Source organism: Nycticebus coucang, chromosome 6 (genome assembly GCF_027406575.1).
Source record: "Nycticebus coucang isolate mNycCou1 chromosome 6, mNycCou1.pri, whole genome shotgun sequence".
NCBI lineage: Eukaryota > Metazoa > Chordata > Mammalia > Primates > Lorisidae > Nycticebus > Nycticebus coucang.
The window spans coordinates 32,224,874-32,246,901 of record NC_069785.1 but is presented as its reverse complement, the minus strand read 5'-3'; the positions used below and the strand labels follow the sequence as shown (position 1 = coordinate 32,246,901).

The following is a 22,028-nucleotide window of genomic DNA, read 5'->3' as shown; positions in this document are numbered from 1 at the left end:
ACAGGAGAGAGAGAAAGGAAACGATACTTAAATTGGACAGAAGACATAAATCTAGAAAATTTACTCATAGAAGACATATCTAGAAATTTTGCTACTGTGAAAAATACGTGCTGATTTCTTTTTGATGGATTGCTGTACCATTTTCCTATGAAGGAGCTTCCTATTTCCTTTAGACATCATTAGTCACAGGAGCTTTTGCAGGAAAATTTTGATGCTGTATAAATTCTGGTATTTTAGTAGCACTGATAAGACTCTTGGTCAGCTACATTACATCTATTGACTAACTCATACTATTTTTGTTACAAATTTTAAAAATGGAGGTACTTATTACAAAGCTGTGCTTCATGTCCACATTCAATGTTGAAGATGTTATATTTGGTTTTCATAGATTTTCCAAGACTGTGGTTGGCTGTCATCTGTGTTGCTGTCATTTCTCCTTGATTTTTACATTACTGAGAAATGTCTTTGTGATTTCTGTCAAGTGGAATATATTCTTGGAGAAAAAGATTTCAACATAAGAATCTTCTCCCTCATTCTATTTCCTATGCAGTTGTTGGTGGGAATGAGAATATTCGGTGGGTACTGGTTACATGGCTCTTCAGTAGGAAAGGGCTGTGTCATTGCTGGCCTATAGACACCAGCTTCTGCAAGAGCATGAAGTAGATTGTAGGACAGGAGAAGCAGCAGCTCTCTGTGAGTCTCTGTACACCTCATTCAACTTCTTGCCTAGATTGCTCTCGGATAGATGTGGTTTGCTTTTTAGGTGAGGATGGAAATGCAGAGAGAAGATCCATAACTTTGGAGATTAATTTGTGGATATCAGCTTTGTACAGGAAAGGGAATAATAGAAAGTAGGCAAATGAACAGGTATATTGGGTTTTCTTGATAGTGTAAGTAGTGAGGGTAGGTCTATCTCTATTGTACCAATCCAAAAGGTTGTGGGTTTAAAAATTATACAAAGATTCTGTTCTGCCAATTAGAAAAAAGAGGGCCTTTTACCACCACTGCTGCATCACTAGGCCGCTTCCCTGATATATATATCCTCTGTCTCTCTCTCCCCCATACACACTGTTTTGACACAGAAGTGTAATTGGTATAAAATGGAATGACAGATTTCAAGCTCCTCTCATTCCTTAACTTGATAAAAATGTTGCCCAGGTTGTTTATTTAGATTTTAGGCACTCTGGTTTTTTTTTTTTTTTTTTTTTTTTGAGACAGTCTCAAGTTGTCACCCTTGAGCTCACAGCAACTGCAAACTCTTGGGCTTAAGCGATTCTCTTGCCTCAGCCTCCCAAGTAGCTGGGACTGCAGGCGCCTGCCACAACGCCCAGCTACTTTTTTTTTCTTTTTGTTGTTGCCAATGTTGTTTTAGCTGGCCCAGGCTGGGTTCAAACCTACAATCTCGGTGTATGTGGCCGGCACACTTACCCACTAAGGTATAGGCGCCACCTATGCACTCTGTTTTTAAAGAATTTTTTTAAGTTGCATGAGATTTCTTTAAGAATTGGAGATAATGGAGTGATGTAAGGGGTGTCTGGCCTGATATAGAGAAGATCTATATACAGATGCTTCCTGAATTGCAAGAACCTCATGCAAGTATTGAAATACTTCATGATTCTTCTTTCACTGTAGGAAGGTGGCTAGTGAAAATGCTGTTACTCCTGGAAGAGTTGCCATTTGATATAAAACATGTATACACATATACACTCCCCCCAACCACATTGATTTGGAGCATTTGCTACTCAACTTTTTAATTTAACTAAATTGTTATATTTTTACTTTCATCAGCTTGCATAATAAAGGTCTATACTTTGAGTATATGTTTGATCACTATCATGATTCCACAAGATGGCAGTGTCTTCTTAAGACCTTGAGGAAATCTCTTAAGTGCTCGTGTGTGTGTGTGTGTGTGTGTGTGTGTGTGTGTGTGTGAGAGAGAGAGAGAGAGAGAGACAGACAGAGAGAGAGAGATAGAGATATATATGATATATCAGGGGAGTGGCATAGCAGGGGTGATGAAAAGAACCTCTTTTTTCTAATTGGTAGAACAGAATCTTTTTATGATTCTTAAAGCAGAAAATCTTTTTTTTTTAAGGTTTAAAATTTAGTCCTAGGGAGTTGTGGAGATGAAATCCTTGAGAGTTCTACTAGCCATCCTGGGGATTCATTTAAGCTGTGAGTTTTGGGCATCTCTTGGGAAATTCCAATAGTATAATTTTTGGATGTATTTGGAGGTATTGTCTACCTTAGGCCATCAATAAAAACATAAATGTCTTTTCCTTCTAACTAAGTGTTGGTAGTGGGTGGGAAGCCTGTGAAAAGATAATTTTAATTTTGGGGAGTAAGCATCAAGTATCCACTACCCAACCAACCTTCTTTGTCTGAACATTGTCTTCCGTACAGGGGTGAGGAGCCAACAGAAGGAGGTGGAGCAGAATCCTGAATTTCTCTCTGTTTCTGAGGAAGCCGTGGCCTCTCTCAACTGTTCTTACAGCAACAGTGCTAATCAGTACTTCATGTGGTACAGACAATATTCCGGGAAAGGCCCTGAGTTGCTGGTGTCCATATACTCGAATGGTGACAAAACAAAAGGAAGGTTTACAGCACAGCACAATAAAGCCAGCAAGTATGTCTCCCTGGTCATCAGAGACTCCCAGCTCAGTGACTCAGCCACCTACCTCTGTGCAGTCAGCACACAGTGCTCCCCAGGCACCTGCAGCCTGTAGTCAAACCTGCTAGGGCCCCAGGAACACCTGGGAACACAGCTTAGTCTGTTGTATGGAGACATTCTCTCTTTCCTCTCTAGAGGCAAACAGAAGTTAAAAATAGTAGTATGGAGGGATTGATTAATTAGGAAAGTATTTTCACAATTCTGAAAATAATAGTGAAGAAAAATGAAGGACATGATACTGCTCTGGATGAAATGTTTCCCACTCTTCTCTTTCTACTCTAGTTTTTAAAATTACGATTTAAATTTATTGTTGAGTTATGACTGCATACAAAGTGTGCACATATTTGCCTCATATACTTGTTGTATTTGCAGACAAATATAAACCCATTAAATCATCATCATAACCTACACACCAAAAATATATCCATTACCTCTAAAATTTTCTTCTTCCTTTTTTTTTATTGAGATGGACACAAAAAGGTGTGCGTATTTAATGTATACATATTGATGCCCACTCTGGTTTTGTCGCACAACTTGTCTTAATGGTATTGATTTTATGATTTCTTTTATATATAAGAAAAAAATGTTTTAGTAGGATAACAGATATTCCCTCATAATTCCTAGTTTACCTTGGTCTTGCCTCATTTAATTACTCACGATATTAGACAGTTGTAACAAAAGTCATTTGCTCTAGAAATTCAGTGGCAACACAGAAATGGGAAGGGAAGGAAAGAGTCATTAAAACCCTACTTTGAAAAGCTGTAAGTCATACTCGCAGTTAAAGATACCCATATTCACCCTCAGTTGCAACGTCACTTCCCTGCCAGATAAAGATAACTTTGGTGGACAAATGGAAATGAGTAGAGTCAGGGGATGAGGACTAGTTAAAATAAAAAGCTCATTTTTATTTTATTTTTATTATTTGAGATCTTACATTTAAGTCTTTTTTTTTTTTTTGTAGTTTTTGGCCAGGGCTGGGTTATGAACCCACCACCTCTGGCATATGGGACCAGCGCCCTACTCAATTAAGCCACAGGCGCTGCCCTTACATTTAAGTCTTTAATCCATGTTGAGTTAATTTTTTTTTTTTTTTTGGAGACAGAGTTTCACTTTGTTGCCCTTGGCAGAGTGCTGTGGCATCATAGCTTCACAGCAACCTCAAACCGTTGGGCTGAAGCAATCCTCTTGCTTCCGTTTTTCATTTTTAGTAGAGATGGCCTCTCACTCTTGCTCAGGCTGGTCTTGAACTTGTAAGCTCAAGTAATTCACCCTGTCTCGGCTTCCCACAGTGGTAGGGTTACAGGCATGGGCCACTGCACTCGCCCATGGAGTTAATTTTTTTACGTAGCTCACTATGAAAGTTTTGAGACAGTGTTACGATCCATTATTTCATTATTTCACTTCCAAGAAACACAGTCAACAGTGTCCTTTCTGATTCATCCATGCAAGATTTTACATTTCTTTAAAAAAAATAAGGTTTTACATTTGTTAATCTCTGAGTGTCTCAAAACTTTTTTTTTAATTTTTATTTTTTTTATTAAATCATAGCTGTGTACATTAATGCGATCATGAACTTTTTTAATGACCCATATATCAATATAATTTTGGTATATGGTGAGAAATAGGGATTCAATTTCATTCTTATGCATGTGGGTATCCAATTTTCCCCGTACCATTTATGGAATAGTTCATCCTTTCCCCATGTATGTCTTTGTGTGCTTTTTCAAAGATCAGTTGGTTGTATGTGTATGGTTTTGTTTCTTAGTTCTCCAAAATATTCCATTGATCAATGTGTCTACTTTTATACTAGTATCATGATATACTTTTTTTGGCCGGGACTAGGTTTGAACCCACCACCTCCAGTATATGGGGCCAGCACCCTACTTCTTTGAGCCACAGGCACCACCCCATGGTATACTTTTATTACTATAGCCCTGAAGTATAATTAGAAATTAGTTGTGTGATGTCTCCAGTTTTGTCGTTTTTGGTTAGAATTGCTTTGGCTAGTTTGACCTTTTTTGGACCCACATGAAATTTAGAATTATTTTTTCTAAAACTTTGAAAAATTATATTGGGCTTTTTATAGGAATTGCATTGAATTTGTAGATGTATGTAGTACTGTGAGTGGGGTGTTGAGGTCCTCCATATTTATTGTGTTATTGTCTATCTCTTTCTTTAGGTTCTGTAATATTTGTTTTGTGAATATGGGTATTCATATGTTGGGTGCATATATACTTAGAGTCATTATATCCTTTTGCTGAACTGATCCCTTTATCATTATATATGACCTCTTTGTCATTTTTTTTCCTGTTTACCTGATATAATTATACCCACTCCTGCTCATTTTGGTTTTTGTTTGCATGAACTATTTCTTTCCACTCTTTAACTTTCCATCTATGTATGTCTTTATGAGTAAGGCGAGTTTCTTGTAAGTAGCATATTTGGATCATGTTTTTTATCCATTCTGCTGCTCTATGCCCTTTAAGTGGAACATTTAATGCATTTACATTGAAGGTTAATATTCATATGTGAGGCTTTGTTCTTGTCATAGTGTTACCTGATTTCTAGTTGCTTTGTAATTTCTTCATTTCTTTTTCTTAGTATTTTTGTCTTTCTGGTTTGCTTAACTTCCGTTATGTTGTCATTTAATTCTTTTCTCTCCCTCTTCCTCCTTGTTCATCAAATCTGTAAACTTTAAACTTTTGTTTGTTTTCATGATGGTGAATTTTGAACTTTTATTTCCACATTTAAGATTCCTTTCAGCATTTCCTATAGGGTCGGTCTAGTCATGAAAATTTTTCTCAGTGTTTGCTGGTCCAGTAAAGATGTTATTTCTCCATCATTTATGAAGATTTTCTCTGGCAAGACATAAAATTCTTGAATAGCTAGGCTTTCACCACCTACATTTTGAGACTAAATCCTATTCTCTTCTGGTCTGTATGGTTTTTGCTAAGAGATCTGCAGTAGTCTGATGGGATTTCCATTTCTGGGTGTGTTGCGTGAAGTTCTCTGATCAGCGTCACAGAGACAAGGCCAGCAGTCAGAATGTTTCAAAGGATCAGAGGGCCACAGCTCTCTCAGGCATGTAGCAACCTCACTTTATTTCTATCCATTTATATATTCTAACAATTTAACATTCTGCACGTACACACGTATGACATCAAGTATGTTTACAACCTATACTCAGACCAGCTCGCACAGATGGTTCCAAATATTACAATTCAAAGAAATCATAAACCTAATCTATTTATAGCTGCAAGGAACAAAACATTCATCTAAAAAAACAGGTGCAACCTTTAACTTAGGTGTACATTAATCTTATCTTGATTTTCCACTCCTCAGGCTCCTTCCAGGAAATTCCAGACCAAAGCAGGCCATGTTTGCAGTGCTTGCCTCCTACAAAACTAGTTTACTAATCACTTAGGAGGGTCTTCAAAAGAACATCCTTTCCCGTAGATCGTGAGACAGCTTTCCACCAAGTATAAAGTTATGATAGTCTAAGTTTAAACATGGTTACATTATCCTCCAGGGTGACTAGCTGCTGTTCTCTTGCTAATTTAAAAATTCTCTCTTTGAGTTTGACTTGATTTAATCTGATTAAGATATGTTGCTATGAGGTCTTTTTTGCAATGTATTTGCTTGGGGATTGTTCAGCCTCTTATACTTGAATGTCTAACTCTCCTGCTAGTCTTGGGAAGTTTTCATTGACTATCTCCTTAAATAGGTTTTCTAAACTTGTTGATTTCTCTTCTCCCTCAGGAAGACTGAAAATTCGTAAGCTCAGTCACTTTTTGTAGTTCCAGATATCTCAAAATCATTCTCTTTTAGTCTTCTTTTTTTATTTTTGTCTGATGGATTATTTCAAAAGCTCTGTCTTCATGGTTTTAGATTCTTTCTGTTGTATGACCTAAGTTTCTCCTTGAAGCTTTTGAATGCATTTTGTATTTCCATCAATGCATTTTCAGCCACAGAACTTTTTTTTTTTTTAACTATCTTTGGTAAATTTCTCATTCATATGCTGAATTGATTTTTTGATTTCTTAGTATTAGGTTTAAGATTTCTTTTCCATCTTATTGAACTTCTTAAGAATCAATATTTGAAATATTTTGGCTTTATGAGGAATTATTTTTTATTTGGATCCATTGCTGGATGATTGTTGTGGTCCTTTGGTGGTGTTACATTTCCTTGCTTTTTCATAATTGTTGTGTCCTCCCATTGATATGTGCGCATCTGACCTGGCAGTCACCTGTTCTAATTTTTTAAAGTTGCTTTCGAAGAGGAGAATTTTTTCCTGGAGATAGATTATGTTGTTGGTTTAGTAGGGGACTTTGGCTTGATTTTGGTGCCTACAGTGGTGTGATCCTTGTATAGGTTCCTAGGCAGTAGGCAGGTTAGTGGTATTTGTGATTTTCTTGGTAGCCAAGAGAACAGTTATTAGTTTAAACTGCGCTGAAGTTTTTCTGGGAATTTGAACATAAGCTGAGCCAAGCTTTGGGCCCCAGAAGTGAAGAGAGGCAATGGGGTGAGTATGCCTGATATTAGGCCCCAGAGCAGCTTATACTGACAATGGTATTAGTTTGTTTAGGGGGGCACACTTCCTGGGCCTTCAGGTAATTTGCTTAGATGCTAGTATTTGGAGCAGAGGGCCTTGTATGGGTAGGTTATCAGGCCCCTGAGCAGCTGGTGTGATATGTGAGGTGGCAGTAGCAGTGGTGGAGCCATCCACTCGGTGGTTTGTGTTGGTGTTACTGGTTGTGATTACTGCTAACTATGATGGGATGGGTAGACACGTCACCAGTCCCTTAGCTACTTGTAACAGGGTATGGGGTATTATCATAAATGTGTTTAGGGTCTCCCCAATCCTTTCTGGCCAGGTGACAGCTACAGCCATGTCACTTTGAACTTGGCCTGAGGGTGGGGCATAGCTCAGCATTAAATTCTCAAAATGGTATTGGATGTGAGTTTGCAATCAAAGTGGACAGGGACCCTTTCAGGCAAGAGTCATTGGCAAGTAACTATAGAGAATGCTGTTTGCTTGCATCTCAGTATCATGGGAGCCAATAGAAGGCTGTGGGAATTGTCTCAGGTGTAGGTAGAAGAGCTTGGGTTCCTCTGTCCCTCCTCAGCCAGGTGGAGCTACAGCTATATCAGCCCAAAGTCAGTCCAAGGGTAATGTGTTGCCGAGCTTCAAACTCCCCAAATTGCTCCCTGTGTCTGTGATCAGAGGGTAATATCCATCTCAGACAGGCAGCACAGGGAGCATAGTCTAATCAAGATTTGGCCCCATGGCACAGCCAGCTGCAGGATAGTGGGCACCATCCCAGATATATGCTGGACGGCCCTGTTTCCCTGCCCCTCTCCAGTCAGGCATAGATTGTAGCTGCATGAGCACAAACTCAGCCTGAGGGCAGGTTGTGGCAAAGTGTTAAACTCTGAAAATGGCACCTTGAACTTGTAGCCAGAAAGGCTGGGGCCCCACCCAGGCAGGCAATGTGGGCAGAAAATTGTGAGAAATGCTATCCGTTCACATCTCAGTCTCAACAGCAGCCTACAGCAGGGCTTCACATGGGTGTGTGGAAGCACCTGGGTTCCTCTATCCCTGCATGCATCTGTGCAGTGACTGCAGGTCCACTTGTGGTTCCCTGGCATCTAGGCTCTCAGAATGGCATGTGGCTCAAGCTGCTCTAGATGCAGATGTTTGTGGGATTCCACGTGAGTTCTCTTTCTGGAGCAACATGTCTGTGTAACTTCTAAGCAGCTGCCTGTGTTAGACCCTCCAACACTTGCATAGGCTTCTTTGTAGCCGACAATATAAGAGTTTGTCTCAGAGAGGGCAGCCCTGGTGGGTTTTCTCTTACCATTCCCATGTCCCAGAGCTTCTCCCAGTTATTAGCCACTCCCCAGATAGGCTAGTTGCCCCAAATCCTCTTCTTACCCACTTCTGGTATTTCCTATCATTTCCTTGGTAAATTCAAGCATTCTGTCCCTGAAGATGTGTTCAAAATGTGGAACCCTGATTACTATTCTGATTCCTCTCCTTAGAAGAGGCACATACTACCTGTTTAGTTGGCCATCTGGTTCCTATCTATATGGAGCCTGTTTAATATGTTTGGTAGAATTTAACAGTAAACTTATGCATCTTAGGCTTTTTGGTAGGGGCATATTTTTATTACTGATTTGATCTTATTACTTGTTATTGGTTTGTTCAAGATTTTTTTATTTTTCCTGATTCAATCTTGGTAGGTTGTATGTGTCCACCAATTAATCTATTTCCTCTTTTCTAATTTATTGGTGCATAGTTGTCCATAATATTCTCCTTTTGTATTTCTGTGGTGTTAGTTGCAGTGTCTCCTTTTTAACTTCTGATTTTATTTATTTGAATCTTGTCTCTTTTTTCTTGGTTATTCTAGCTAATGGTTTATTGATTTTGATTGTTTTTTCAAAAAAGTCTTTCTGTGTTATTTATTCTTTGAATTGTTTTTCTAGTCTCTATTTCATTTAGTTCTGCTCTGATTTTTAGTATTTCTTTCCTTCTACTAATTTTCAGTTTGGCTTATTCTTACTGTTCTACTGGCACACTTGAGGTGTGCCATTGGATTGTACATTGTCTATTTGACTTTTTAAAAATTTTATTGATGAAAACTTACTTCTTAGCACTGCTTTTGCTATACCTCATAGGTTTTGACATGTTGTGTTTCCATTTTCATTTGCTTAAAGAAAAGCTTTGATCTCCTTGTTAATTTCTTCACTAACTCAATGATTGTTTGGGAGCATTTTGGAGGTATTTATGCTAACTAAAACAAGGAGACAAGTGTGGCATCTTTTCACTTATTTGTGGGAGCTAAGTCAATATTGTGGAGGTAGAGTAGAATGGATGGAAAGGGTAAGAGGAATTGAAGAGGGGGTATGTACGTGGGATGTTAATGGGTAAAAACATATGGTTTGATAGAAGGAATAAGTTCCAGTGTTGGATAGCACAGTAGAGTGACTCTAGTTAACAATGATTTACTGTATATTTCAAAATAGCAAGAAGATTTGAGATGTTCCCAACACAAAGAAATGACAAGTGTTTGAAGTGATAAATATATTACATATCTTGATTTCATCATTAGCCATTGTATATGTATCAAAATATCACATGTACCTCCTACATATGTATAATTATTATGTACAACCTTTAAAAAGCCTAGAAAGTTACAGATATTAAAGATTAGAGAGAGTTTCTGTTGCCATTTTAGATTAAAGTCTGAATAGAATACAAAATTCCTCGTTTGACCAGTGTGATGGCTTATGCCTATAATCTTAGCACTTTGAGAGAATGAGGTGAGATGATTGCTTGAGACCAAGAGTTCAAGACCAACCTTGGTATTATAGTGAGACTCAAAAACAAAAATAAAAAAAAATAACCAAGTATGGTGGCCTGTGCCTATAGTTCCATCTGCTCAGGAGGCTGAATCAGGAGGATCGCTTGAGCCCAGGAGTTGGAGGTTGGAGTGAGCTGTGACCACACCACTGCACTCCAGCCTGGACAACAGAATGCGATCTTATCTCAGACAAGACACCCTGGCTTGATTATTGTGTGGGAAAGTTTATTGATCCCTGTGTCCTTGAGTGTGGCATGGAGATCACAGGGAACATTAACTTTAGTCATAGAGGGCATCATACACCCAGCAGGATGAGAAGGAACAGAATGACTGCAGATGTCTAGAGAAGGATCTCTAGAAAGAGTCCCAGACACCAAAAGGCTTTGTTATAGTGAGGAAAGACCTATATCGAATAATTACCAAGGCCATGTAGCATATTGAGAATGTTTTGGCAAATATTGGTCAGGATAGTTGAAATCACTGAAGATGTCTCTCTCCTCTGATTTCTAGACACCATTAATTTGCCCTGCAACTTTTGCCAAATACAGAAAAAATGTCTGTGGCCTAATGGAACATAAGACCTATAATCAATATTATATTTAATTCCAGGAAAAATGTTAATGTCACATTTATTGTAAAACTGAAGTTGTGGTCTGTCAGTCATGACATTGTTTATGTAATCCAGCATGTAGGAAAAACTTAGAAATGCAGAATTAAGTTTTTTGTTCAGTTTGTTTGCATAGTAACTCAGGAAAAGAATGCAACCCAATAAGAATTTGCTTCAAATTCTCAGTCAAAAGAACTGAAGATGCTGGAACAAATTATTTCCAAGTCATGGAAGAAAGATTTGAAAGATACTGAGGCAGATTATAAAGTTGTGCTGGAAACAGGATACTTAAATTTTAGTTCTAGCTTTATTGTGTACCTTCTGGCATCACAGAGCCCTGGAAAGAACCCATTTCTCATTTGAATCTCTATCCTGTTACTAATGGGCCATTTGATCTTATGCTGTGTTATTATTTATTATTCAGAATTGGTTTCAGAATTAAATGAGATATTTATACTATCATCTCATTTAACAATGCTTGTCCCAAGCAGACCCTGAATTGGGAATTCTTTGCCCATAATTTATTGAGGGAAGCAGGTTAATCCTGAGATGGTAGAGAAAGGCTAAACATGGATGTGGCTCAGCAGGAGTCTTGATTCAACCGGATCAGGGGAGCTCTGGAGTTGAATTGCATCACAGTGTTGATCCCTCTCACCTTGGAGCAAGGGGCCATACTGCTGAGCAACTGTGTGTAAGAATAGTCATTGACTGTGGTCTTAATGGGGGTAGAGGTATACTCTACTGCACAATGGTGACTCTCACTGGCACAGGTCAGTTCTCTGGGGAACAGGGCCAAGAATAGCCAACACTGACAGTAGTTGGAGATTGGTTACAAAGGACCGGTAAAGGGGATTAGGCTGGGCAATAACAGTTTTCACTATTAACACTGAACTTTCTTGGCACATGGGCAGTTTTCAAGAAATGATTGACTTTATAATTATTATGTACTAAATTTTAATTTCTTTATTTAGTAGAGTTTATATAGCTTGTCCTATTAATCTTGAAAAGTTGAAAAAATTCAGGTTAAAGCACTTGTTAACAGAAAACATCTTAATAAATAGAAGGAATACATATAAGAAAATACAATTCAAAGCCAAGAGTCAGGATTTTTTAAGAATAATGACTACAGAACTTTGAACACACTGGGCTTTGCCTATGCCCAGGAACTGTGAGAGGAGTTAAAATTATCGTTCATCTGAAAGCCAACAGAAAATGCTTCTCATAGCTTATTTTTCATTAGTTTTTCCTATCCTAACTTTAATCTTCAATATGATCCCGTCCTCTGAGATGCCAATGCTGGTGGATTACTTTAGCTCAGGAGTTTAAGAACAGCCTGAGCAAGAGCAAAACTCTCTCTGTACTAAAAATAGAAAAACTGGCCAGTTTTGTGGCAGGCACCTGTGGTCCCAGCTATTCAGGAGGCTAAGGCAAGAAGATTGCTTGAACCCAGGAGTTTGAGGTTTCTGTGAGCTAATGATGGCCAGGGCACTCTATCCAGGGTGATAGAGTGAGACTCTGTCCTCTAAACAAACAAACAAATATATATACATATATATTTGTATATGTTTATATTTATATATGATCTCATTTGTATATATTTGTATACATACATATATGGTCTCATCCACTTTCCATCTGATATATATATATCACCAGATAATTGTTCTCCAGATAATTGTTATTCTTTGTACTCTTGGGAACTTTTGTTTATTTCCATTTAAATTTCTACTATTTTAGTCAGAAAGAAATTTGGAACTGATGGAAGATAAGCATATAGCTGCAGGAGTCAGACATCCATGTCTAGGCTACAAAATTTACAAAATAATTATATTACAAAATCTTCTGTGTGAAAGACTATCTCTCCAATCAGGAACAAGTGAATAAAGAACTTAAGGAGATGACTCATACTCCTAGAATCAAAGAAAAGACGTTTTCTGACGTTGTCAAAGAATTGCATTGGCTACAGAGAAAGCAGTGAATTTCTTCATTCTCATGTTTTTGGAGTTTTCTCTCTTGGTCTGGTGTTATTTTCCTTAGCAACAGACATTTCTGTAGTTATATTTCCTCTGGGCATAGGGTCAAAGCCTTCCCCTCCAGAGTTGCATCTTGACTTTAGTCACACAGAGGCACTTTTCTCATTTTACGTGCCGTGTTTTATTGCTATGAGTGCATAAACTTCATCCAGGGGAAATATCTCTATTACCCTCTATCACTAGGATGGTAGTGCTGGACCATCCCGTATCATCCTGGGACAATGTGTCTGATTTTAAAGACTCTTACAGAGTCACATCTGAATTCTGGCATACTATTTAAAAATTGGTTTTCTCAGTGAAGTGACTTGTTATTCTACTTCATATGACTTTCTATTTCTAATGAACTTTAGGACTAATACATCATAATAGATTTGAGATGAAAGGAACATGTGTGAAAGTTGTGATACGTCTCATAAAATAGAAGGAATACACACGAATGAGTTCTCTGTGCTAAACTCTGGTTCTACACCTCGCCTCCAGGAGGCGATGCTACACAGACGCAAGATCTTTTTTCTGGTGAATATCGTCATCAATTGCTCCTTTTCTTCTCCCTTCAAGTGACTGAGTTCTTTGCAGAGACATGTGACAAGAATCAGAGATCAAAAAGCATCCGAGCCTATTGTAGCAGCTTTTGTACTTTTATCTAAGCAAGGAACTCGTCCAGCTGAACCTTCCCCACACCTATTTCCAAGGTCTTTGCTTCCCAGTCACTCCTGCCTGTTCTTGGGACATCTTTTAGAAAAAAGCCTGCAGTATCTCCCTGCTCAGCCATGCTCCTGGTGTTCATCACAGTGCTGGGGATACATTTTGCTCTGAGTGAGTAAAAAAATTTCTTTATGGGTTTTGTTTTTGTCAGTTTTGCCTAGAAATGCTTACTCTTTTTTACACTGGTGTCTGAACTGTCTTCACTGGTGACACAAATTTAATTTTTCAGGAGATGCCAGAGCCCAGACTGTGACCCAGACTGATGCCAACATCACTGTCTCTGAAGGACACTCGCTGGAGTTGGGATGCAAGTATTCCTATAGTACAATACCTACTCTCTTCTGGTATGTCCAGTACCCTGGAAAAGGCCTCCAGTTTCTCCTCCGGTACTATTCTGGGGACACCCAAGTTCAAGGCATTAAAGGCTTTGAAGCTGAATTCAGGAAGAGTGAATCTTCCTTCAACCTGAGGAAACATTCTGTGCACTGGAGTGACACAGCTACATACTTCTGTGCTGTTAGTACCACAGTGAGTGGGACTGCAGGGAGAGCTGAACACAAACCACTAGGTGGGTGGAGTTTTCAGAGAGTCAAGATGTGACTTCAGAATGTGAGCTTCAGATTAGACTCACCAATCTTTCCTTCTTTTTCAAAATACTTATTAATATCAGTTCATCTTAACTTTCCCAATAACTAATAAGGGAAAGCTGGGGGAAGGTAAGATGGCTGACTGGAGCCAGCTTTCAATAGAGGCTCCTGTCCAGAGGGAGAGATAATGGTCAGAATGAACTCAATGAAGCTGAAGGTTGGGAGCTGAGCTGAGAGAGAAGATTGATGAGTGCACGTCATCCCTGCTGAAGCAAGCTGCGACTCCAAGGAAACAAACTTCAAGTATAAAACCCATTGCCATGAGGATGAGAGGCCCCTTCCCCCAAAGAGTGTCTCCACTTTGTGGTCTCTACAAGCAAGCAGTGAACAGAAGTTCTGTTGTTTTACCCAATGGGAGAGAGCAGCTGAAAACCGGGACTTGTTCTCCAGAGAGGTCCTACCTGTGAGCACAGGCATTCTCTTGTCTGGCATAAAAGTTGAACAAATATTTTCCCCACAATTCTGAACTCCCAGTCCACTCTTCCACCCTCACCTGGTGGTCTGGAGGCCTGTCCCCTGCAGAGCCCAGCGTGTCTGGCAGTTTCTTGTGAGGGCTGGGCATCATGTGGGCCACAGCCAGCTGTGCTGAAGCTATGACTTGAGTGGAAGTTGGGAGACATGAGTGAAGGAGGATTGGCATGGCAGCACGAAAGTGCGTGGTGACAGTGGGGCAGTGGCAGCAGCAGTGGGTTAGCAGCAGTGGCATGGTGGTGGTGAAACCTCGAACAGTGCAGTGGTGAGGTATGATGACTGGCACAAAGACCTGTGCGGTGACTTGCATGGCAGCAGAGGCAGCACTCTTGCTGGGGTCAGATTTTGGAGCTACACTTTTCTGATTCTGTGGTCTGGTGGAGGAAGCCAGACCTTGGCCCACAGAAGTACTGGAGGCGAAGTGCAGCTGTCGCAGAGGCATGGACTCTGTGGGAGAGAAATATGCTCCACAATGGTAACCACCAGCTTGGGACAGACTTTGGTGGAAAACTTCCCAGTTTCTGTTGAGCACTGGAGGGAGCAGGGCTTGAGCCCCTCCAGGTTGTCTGCTGAGGGCTGAGAGTGGTGGCCAAGGAGGCACTGACTCCCTTTTGATTCTGGCAGGTGCATATCCCTGGCTCATTTGCTCATTGGAGGGAACTGGTCACAGCCCCACAGGGTTATCAGTGGTGTGGTGTGGCTGTGGTGTAAGGCAGGGATGGAGGTGCTGGCCCCCCTGGACTCTTATTCTTTGGCTGGGTGGGCCTTCCTGACTTCACTGAGCACTGGAGGGAGCCACACTCCAGCCTCTCAGGTCTTCTGGACAGAGCTGCTAGTGGATCCCTGCTGTCTGATTGCTGGAGTCTGTTAGAACTCTCCCAGTTAAGCAGTGATTGTGATGCCTGGGACAATTGATTTGGAATTTTTGACCTGGGCTGGCCATCTGGAGACCATCCAATGTTGAGCTCTGGTTTTTGTGTTGTAGTGGGAGGGACTGATTCTCCTCTTCCAGTTGTTGTTGGAGGGAGCCGGGGGTGTCTTATTGCTTGTATCTCTCTCCAGCTGAGATTTTAGCCCAAATACAGGGCTGAAATCAGACTCACTAGAATTAGATAGAGGCTGGCTGAATACAAGACAGAGCTACCTAGCCCCATCACACCAATCAGGTCCTCAGAATCTCTGGCTACAGGATGAAAGGGTCCTTTGTGAAGCTGTAGGGGAAAAGCCACAGTCACCAGTCCCAGCCCTTTGGAGAAGGGCTGGTTAACTATAATTCCTGGAGCCCTCAATCCAATCTCATTCTATCAGCTTCACCAGCCAAACTGTAAAAAATAATCAAGGGACGGAACCAGTGGAAAAACTCTGGCAACATGAATAATAAGAGTAGATCAACTCCCCCAAGGAACCACAAAGGAGATACACTAGAAGATACCATTCATAAACAAATAGCTGAAATGTCAGAAATAAAATTCAAATAGGAATGGCTAATAAAATGAATAGAATGGAGGAAAAGATAGAAATAGAAATCCAAAGAGTTGTGCAAAAGTTTTCTCAAGAAATCAACGAATTCAAAGACAAAATTTCCAAGGACATGGACACATTGAGAAAAGAGAGCATAGCTCAAGGAAATGAAAAAGCTATTTGAGGAGCTCTGAAATACAGTAGAATCCCTCAGTAATAGAGTGGAGCAGGCAGAAGAAAGGATCTCTGAAATTGAAGATAAAACTTTTTTTTTTTGTCAGACAGAGTCTCATTATGTCACCCTGGGTAGAGTGCTGTGGCGTCACAGCTCACAGCAACCTCAAACTCTTGGGTTAAGCAATTCTCTTGCCTCATCCTCCCAAGTAGCTGGGACTACAAGTGCCTGCCTCTATGTCTGGCTATTTTTTTTTTTTATTGCAGTTGTCTTTGTTGTTTCGCTGGCCCTGGCTGAGTTCAAACATGCCAGCCTGGGTGTATGTGGCCAGCACTCTACTCCTGAGCTATGGGCACCACGTGAAGACAAAGCTTTTGAACACTCCCAAATGCTCAAAGAGGCAGACAAATGGAGAGCAAAAACTGCTCAGCCCCTGAGAATTGTGGGACCACTCCAAAAGGTCAAAATTCATCTTATAGGAATTTCTGAAGGAGAAGAGGATGGTCCTAAAAGCACAGATACTCTATTTCAAGATATTATGGAGGAGAATTTCCCAAATGTTGCAAGAGATAAAGAAATTCAGATAGTAGACAGTTTCAGAACCCCAACAAGACTTAATCCAAATAAAGCAAATAAAGCATCTCCTAGACACATTGTAATTAACTTCACCAAAGTTAATATAAAGGAGAAAATTCTTCAAGCAGCCCATTGTAAGGAAAGTATAACCTACAAGGGGAAGAATATTAGAATTACTGCAGATCTCTCAGCTGAAACTTTTTAAGCCAGAAGAGGCTGGTCATTGAACTTCAATCTCCTAAACCAAAACAACTTTCAGCCCAGGATCCTGTATCCAGCTAAACTGAGTTTCACCTGTGATGGATAAATCAAATACCTTATTGACTTACACATGTTGAAGAATTTTTTCATAACTACACCAGTTCTCCAGGATATTCTTATAACCATCCTCCATAACGATCAGCACAATGGTCTACCACCAAAGTAAACTCGCCAAGAAAGCCTTGAACAAAACAAACATCCATAATGATGAAAGGATTAAAAATGTCCACTGGACATTTGAAAAACATGATGCCCAAAACACTACCATGCTTATCAATTCTCTCAATTAATGTGAATGGCTTAAATTGTGCTCTAAAGAGGCACAAGTTTGCTGACTGGGTACAAAAACTCAGACCAGATATCTACTGTATACAAGAGTCTCGCCTTACCTTAATGGATAAAAAAAGACTCAGGGTGAAGGGATGGATGTCTATAATACAGGCAAATGTAAATCAGAAAAAAGCAGGGGTTGAAATTTTATTGGCAGATGCAATTGGTTTTAAACCAATAAAGATAAGGAATGATAAAAACGGACACTACATATTTGTCAAAGGAAACATTCAAAATGAAGAGATTTTGATAATGAACATTTATGTGCACTACCAGAATGTCCCTCAATTTATAAAGCAAACCCTAACAAATATGAACAATTTGATATCTTCCTGCACTATTATAGTTGGAGATTTTAACATCCCTTTGGCAGTTACGGTTAGATCCTCTGGGAAGAAACTAAACAAATAAATAATAGACTTAAACTTGACCCTAGATGGATTTAACAAATGGATTTAACAGACATCTATAGAACATTTCATCCTAATAAAATACATTCTTCTCATCAGCCCACAGATCATCCTCCAAAACTGATCATATCTTAGGACACAAGTCTAACCTCAGCAAATTTAAAAGAATAGAAATTACTCCTTGTATCTTCTTGGAACATCATGGAATAAAAGCTGAACTCAACTGCAATAGGAATTTTTAAACTCAAATGAGTCATGGAAACTAAATAATCTTATGCTAAATGATAGCTGGGTCAAAGATGAGATTAAGAAGGGAACCATCAAATTTTGGGAATAAGATTATAATGAAGACACAAATTATCTAAACCTATGGGATACTTCAAAGTCAGACCTAAGAGAGAAATTTATAGCATTGGAAGCCTTCATCAAGAAAACAGAAAGAGATGTCAACAACCTAATGGGACATCTCAAGCAACTGGAAAAGGAAGAACATTTCAACCCTAAACCCAGCAGAAGAAAAGAAATAACCAAAATTAGAGCAGAATTAAATGAAATAAAAAACAAAAGAATCATCTAGAAGATCAACTAATCAAAATGTTGGTTTTTTCAAAATATTAACAAAATTGATAAACCTTTGACTAACCTAACCAGAAACAGAAAAGTAAAAACCCTAATATTGTCAATGAGACATGATAGAGAATAAATAACAACAGACACCTCAGAAATTCAAATAATCTCCAATGATTACTATGAAAAACTCTATTCTCAGAATTATGAAAATCTGGAGGAAATGGATCAATACCTGGAAGCATGCCACCTTTCTAGACTCAGCCAGAAAGAATTAGAAATTTTGACTAGACCTATATCAAGCACTGAAATAGCATTAACTATACAGAATCACCCCAAGAAAGAAAAGTCTGGGGCCAGATGGCTTCACATCAGAATTCTACCAAATCTTTAAAGAGGAACTAGTACCTATATTACATAACCTTTTCCAAAACATAGAAGAAGAAGGAATACTTCCCAACACATTCTATGAAGCAAATCACCCTCATCCCCAAACCAGGGATGATAAGATCCTATACCTGGAAAACCCTAGGGACTCAACCACAAAATTCTTAGAAGTGATCAAGGAATACAGCAGTGTCTCAGGATATAAAATCAATACTTACAAATCAGTAGCTTTTATATATACCAACAAGACTCTAGATGAAAATATAGTCAAGGACTCTATTCCTTTTACAGTAGTGCCAAAGAAGATGAAATATGTGGGAATTTACCTAACAAAGGATGTGAAAGATCTCTAAAATGAGTATTATGAAACTCTGAGAAAAGAAACAGCTGAAGATGTTAACAAATGGAAAAACATACCATGCTCATGGCTGAGAAGAATCAACATTATTAAAATGATCATACTACCCAAAGCAATCTGTAGATTTAATGCAATCCCTATTAAAGCACCATTGTCATACTTTAAAGAGCTTGAAAAAAATAGTACTGTGTTTTATATGGAATCACGAAAAACCTTGAATAGCCAATACATTACTCAGAAATAAAAACAAATCAGGAGGTATCACATTACCAGACTTCAGGCTATGCTATGAATCTATAGTGATCAAAACAGTATGGTACTGGCACAAAAATAGAGAGGTAGATGTATGGAACAGAATAGCAAAGCAAGAGTGGAACCCAGCCACTTATCATCATTTGATCTTTGATAAGCCTATCAAAAGCATTAACTGATGGAGGGAATGATTCCCTATTTAACAAATGGTGCTGGGTGAACTGGCTGCTGACCAGTAAAAGACTGAAACTGGACTCCCACCTTTCACCATTAACAAAAATTGATTCTCACTGGATAAAATATTTAAAGTTAAGACATGAAACCATAAAAATACTAGGAGAGACTTTAGAGAAAATGCTTAAAGAAAGTCGCCCGGAAGAATATTTATGAGGAAGACCGCCCCACCCCTGGTAATGGAAGCAACACCAAAAATATATTACTGGGATCTGATTAAACTAAAAAACTTTTGCACAGCCAAGAATACAGTAAGTAAAGTAAGCAGACAGCTCTCAGAATGGGAGAAGATATTTTCAGGTTATGCTTCTGACAAAGGTCTGATAAGTAGAGTCCACACAGAGCTCAAACTAATTAATAAAAAACACACAAATAATCACATTTCATTGTGGGCAAGAATGAACAGAAGCTTGAACAGAAGCTTCTTTGAAGAGGACAGGCACGTGGTCTACAAACACATGAAAAAATGCTCATCATCTATATTCATCAGAGAAATGCAAATCAAAACCACTTTGAGATATCATCTAACTCAAGTAAGATTAGCTCACACCACAAAATCCCAGAACTACAGATATGGGTGTGGCTGTGGAGAGAAGGAAACACTTCTGCACTGCTGGTGGGAATGCAAGCTAATAAGACCCTTTTGGAAAGAAGTTTGGAGAACACATAAGGAACTAAAAGTAGACCTGCTGTTCGATCCCGCAATTCCTCTACTAGGTTTATGCCCAAATGACCAAAAATCATTTTACAACAAAGATATTTGCACCAGAATGTTTATTGCAGCTCAAATAATAATTGCTAAGTCATGAAAGTAGCCCAAGTGCCCATCAACCCATGAATGGATTAACAAATTGTGGTATATGTATACCAATGAGGCTGGGAGGAGAGAGGGTATTTGGTGGCACCTCACCTAATGTGCACAATGCAAGGGTACATGTCAAAACTATGAAGAGTATAAATGTCTTAACAAAACATATAAATAAGTGAGGTGAAGGTTATGTTAACCAGTTTGATGTAAGCATTCCAAATTGTATATAAAATCAGCGTGTTGTACCCCATAAATGCATTAATGCACACTGTTATGATTTAATGAAAAGGCAGTATGGAGAACCATCAAAGAACTCAAGTTAGACCTCCCATTTAATCCTGCAATACCATTACCTGGCATATACCCAGAAGAAAAAAATCCTTTTTTTTGCACTAGACTGTTTATCGCAGCTCAATTTGCAATTGCCAAAATGTGGAAACAGCCTAAATGCCCACCAACCCAGGAATGGATTAACAAGCCATGGTATACAGGGAGGCGGAGCAAGATGGCAGCCGAGTAACAGCTTCCTTGCATCTGGGCACCGTGAGTCTGGGGAGATAGGACTCCAGGCATCTCTGGCTGGTGGGAACTGCCTATCATCACTCCTATGAGGATACAGGGAGTCAGCGAGAGACTTCTGGACCCCAAGAGGAGGACTAAAACCGTGGAAAACTGGCAAGTGGTCACGTGTGTTCAATCCGTCTAAACCCGCCCACAACTATAAGTTCAGTAGCAGCGAGACTGCAAACCAGAAAGGCCTTACCTGTGAACTGTTTTGATGTCCTTGGACTTGGCACTGAGTTGAACTGCCTTGGGGAAGGCCTGAGCGGGAGTGCGGAGAACTTTGGCCGTTGTCTAGGTCCCCAGTCTGAGCCGCTGAGCCAGACGGAGCTAATAGTGTTTGACGGTGGGTCACACGGCTCCATTGTCAGTGATCTGCCCCGGCAAGCTCCGCCCTCAGGGTCGCAGAGCTAGAAACGGGTGGGAGCTGGTAACCCAGCAACCAAGTAGCCTAAGGGTGGGGTCTGAGCCGCCTTGCAGCCCTAATCCTCAGGGGCAGAGTGAGACTGGTTTTGGCACACTGAGTAAGTGGATAGCCACTTCAGCAGCGATTCCAGCGAGAAAGCTGGGAAAGCTTCTACTCAGCAAGTTTACAAGTTCAAAGTGCCTTTTAAGTAGGCTGAAGAGAGATTTAGGGTGTCTACCTGCTGGGGTTTGAGAAATCAGCAGCCTCCAGTCGTATCAGAACTCTGACTAACATCTCATACCCCAGAAGACCACGTGTTGCCCAGACAATATTCAATAACATATACAAACTGCTTTGTTTTTGGTTGTGTATTTTTTTCTTGTTTCTTTTTGTTTGCTTGTTTTTTTTGTTTGTTTATTTTGACGTTGCTGATGTTCTTTTGTTTTTTTAATTTCAATCTTTTCCACACAGATCCCTTTTTCTTTCTCAATTTTCCTAGTTTAATTATAATTTCCCATTGCTGCCTTTTTTAATAACTTTAACTTCATTTTTGCTAGTGTTTCTACCGATATAATTTGGTTTTTCACCCAATTTTATCCCTGTAAAGTTTTCTGTTTGCTTGTTTTGGTTTGATTTATAGCATTTTTGTCTTTCCTCTCTACTTGGTGGAGGTGGGGTACTGTGTCTGATCAGGTTAGCAAAGAGCTGCTGACCTCAAGGGAACCACGCAACTGGGCACCCCCA

At 39.5% G+C, this 22,028-nt stretch overlaps 2 gene segments (V, D, J or C); both read left to right on the top strand.

Moving 5' to 3' along the window:
* Positions 1-2,126: 2,126 nt before the first annotated feature.
* LOC128588626 (T cell receptor alpha variable 12-2-like) lies at positions 2,127-2,726 on the top strand. The segment is given in 2 exon segments: positions 2,127-2,175; positions 2,404-2,726. Coding segments are annotated over 2 exon segments (372 nt in total).
* A 10,570-nt stretch (positions 2,727-13,296) lies between these two features.
* Positions 13,297-13,980, top strand: LOC128588625 (T cell receptor alpha variable 8-3-like). The segment is given in 2 exon segments: positions 13,297-13,491; positions 13,610-13,980. Coding segments are annotated over 2 exon segments (417 nt in total).
* Positions 13,981-22,028: the final 8,048 nt, after the last annotated feature.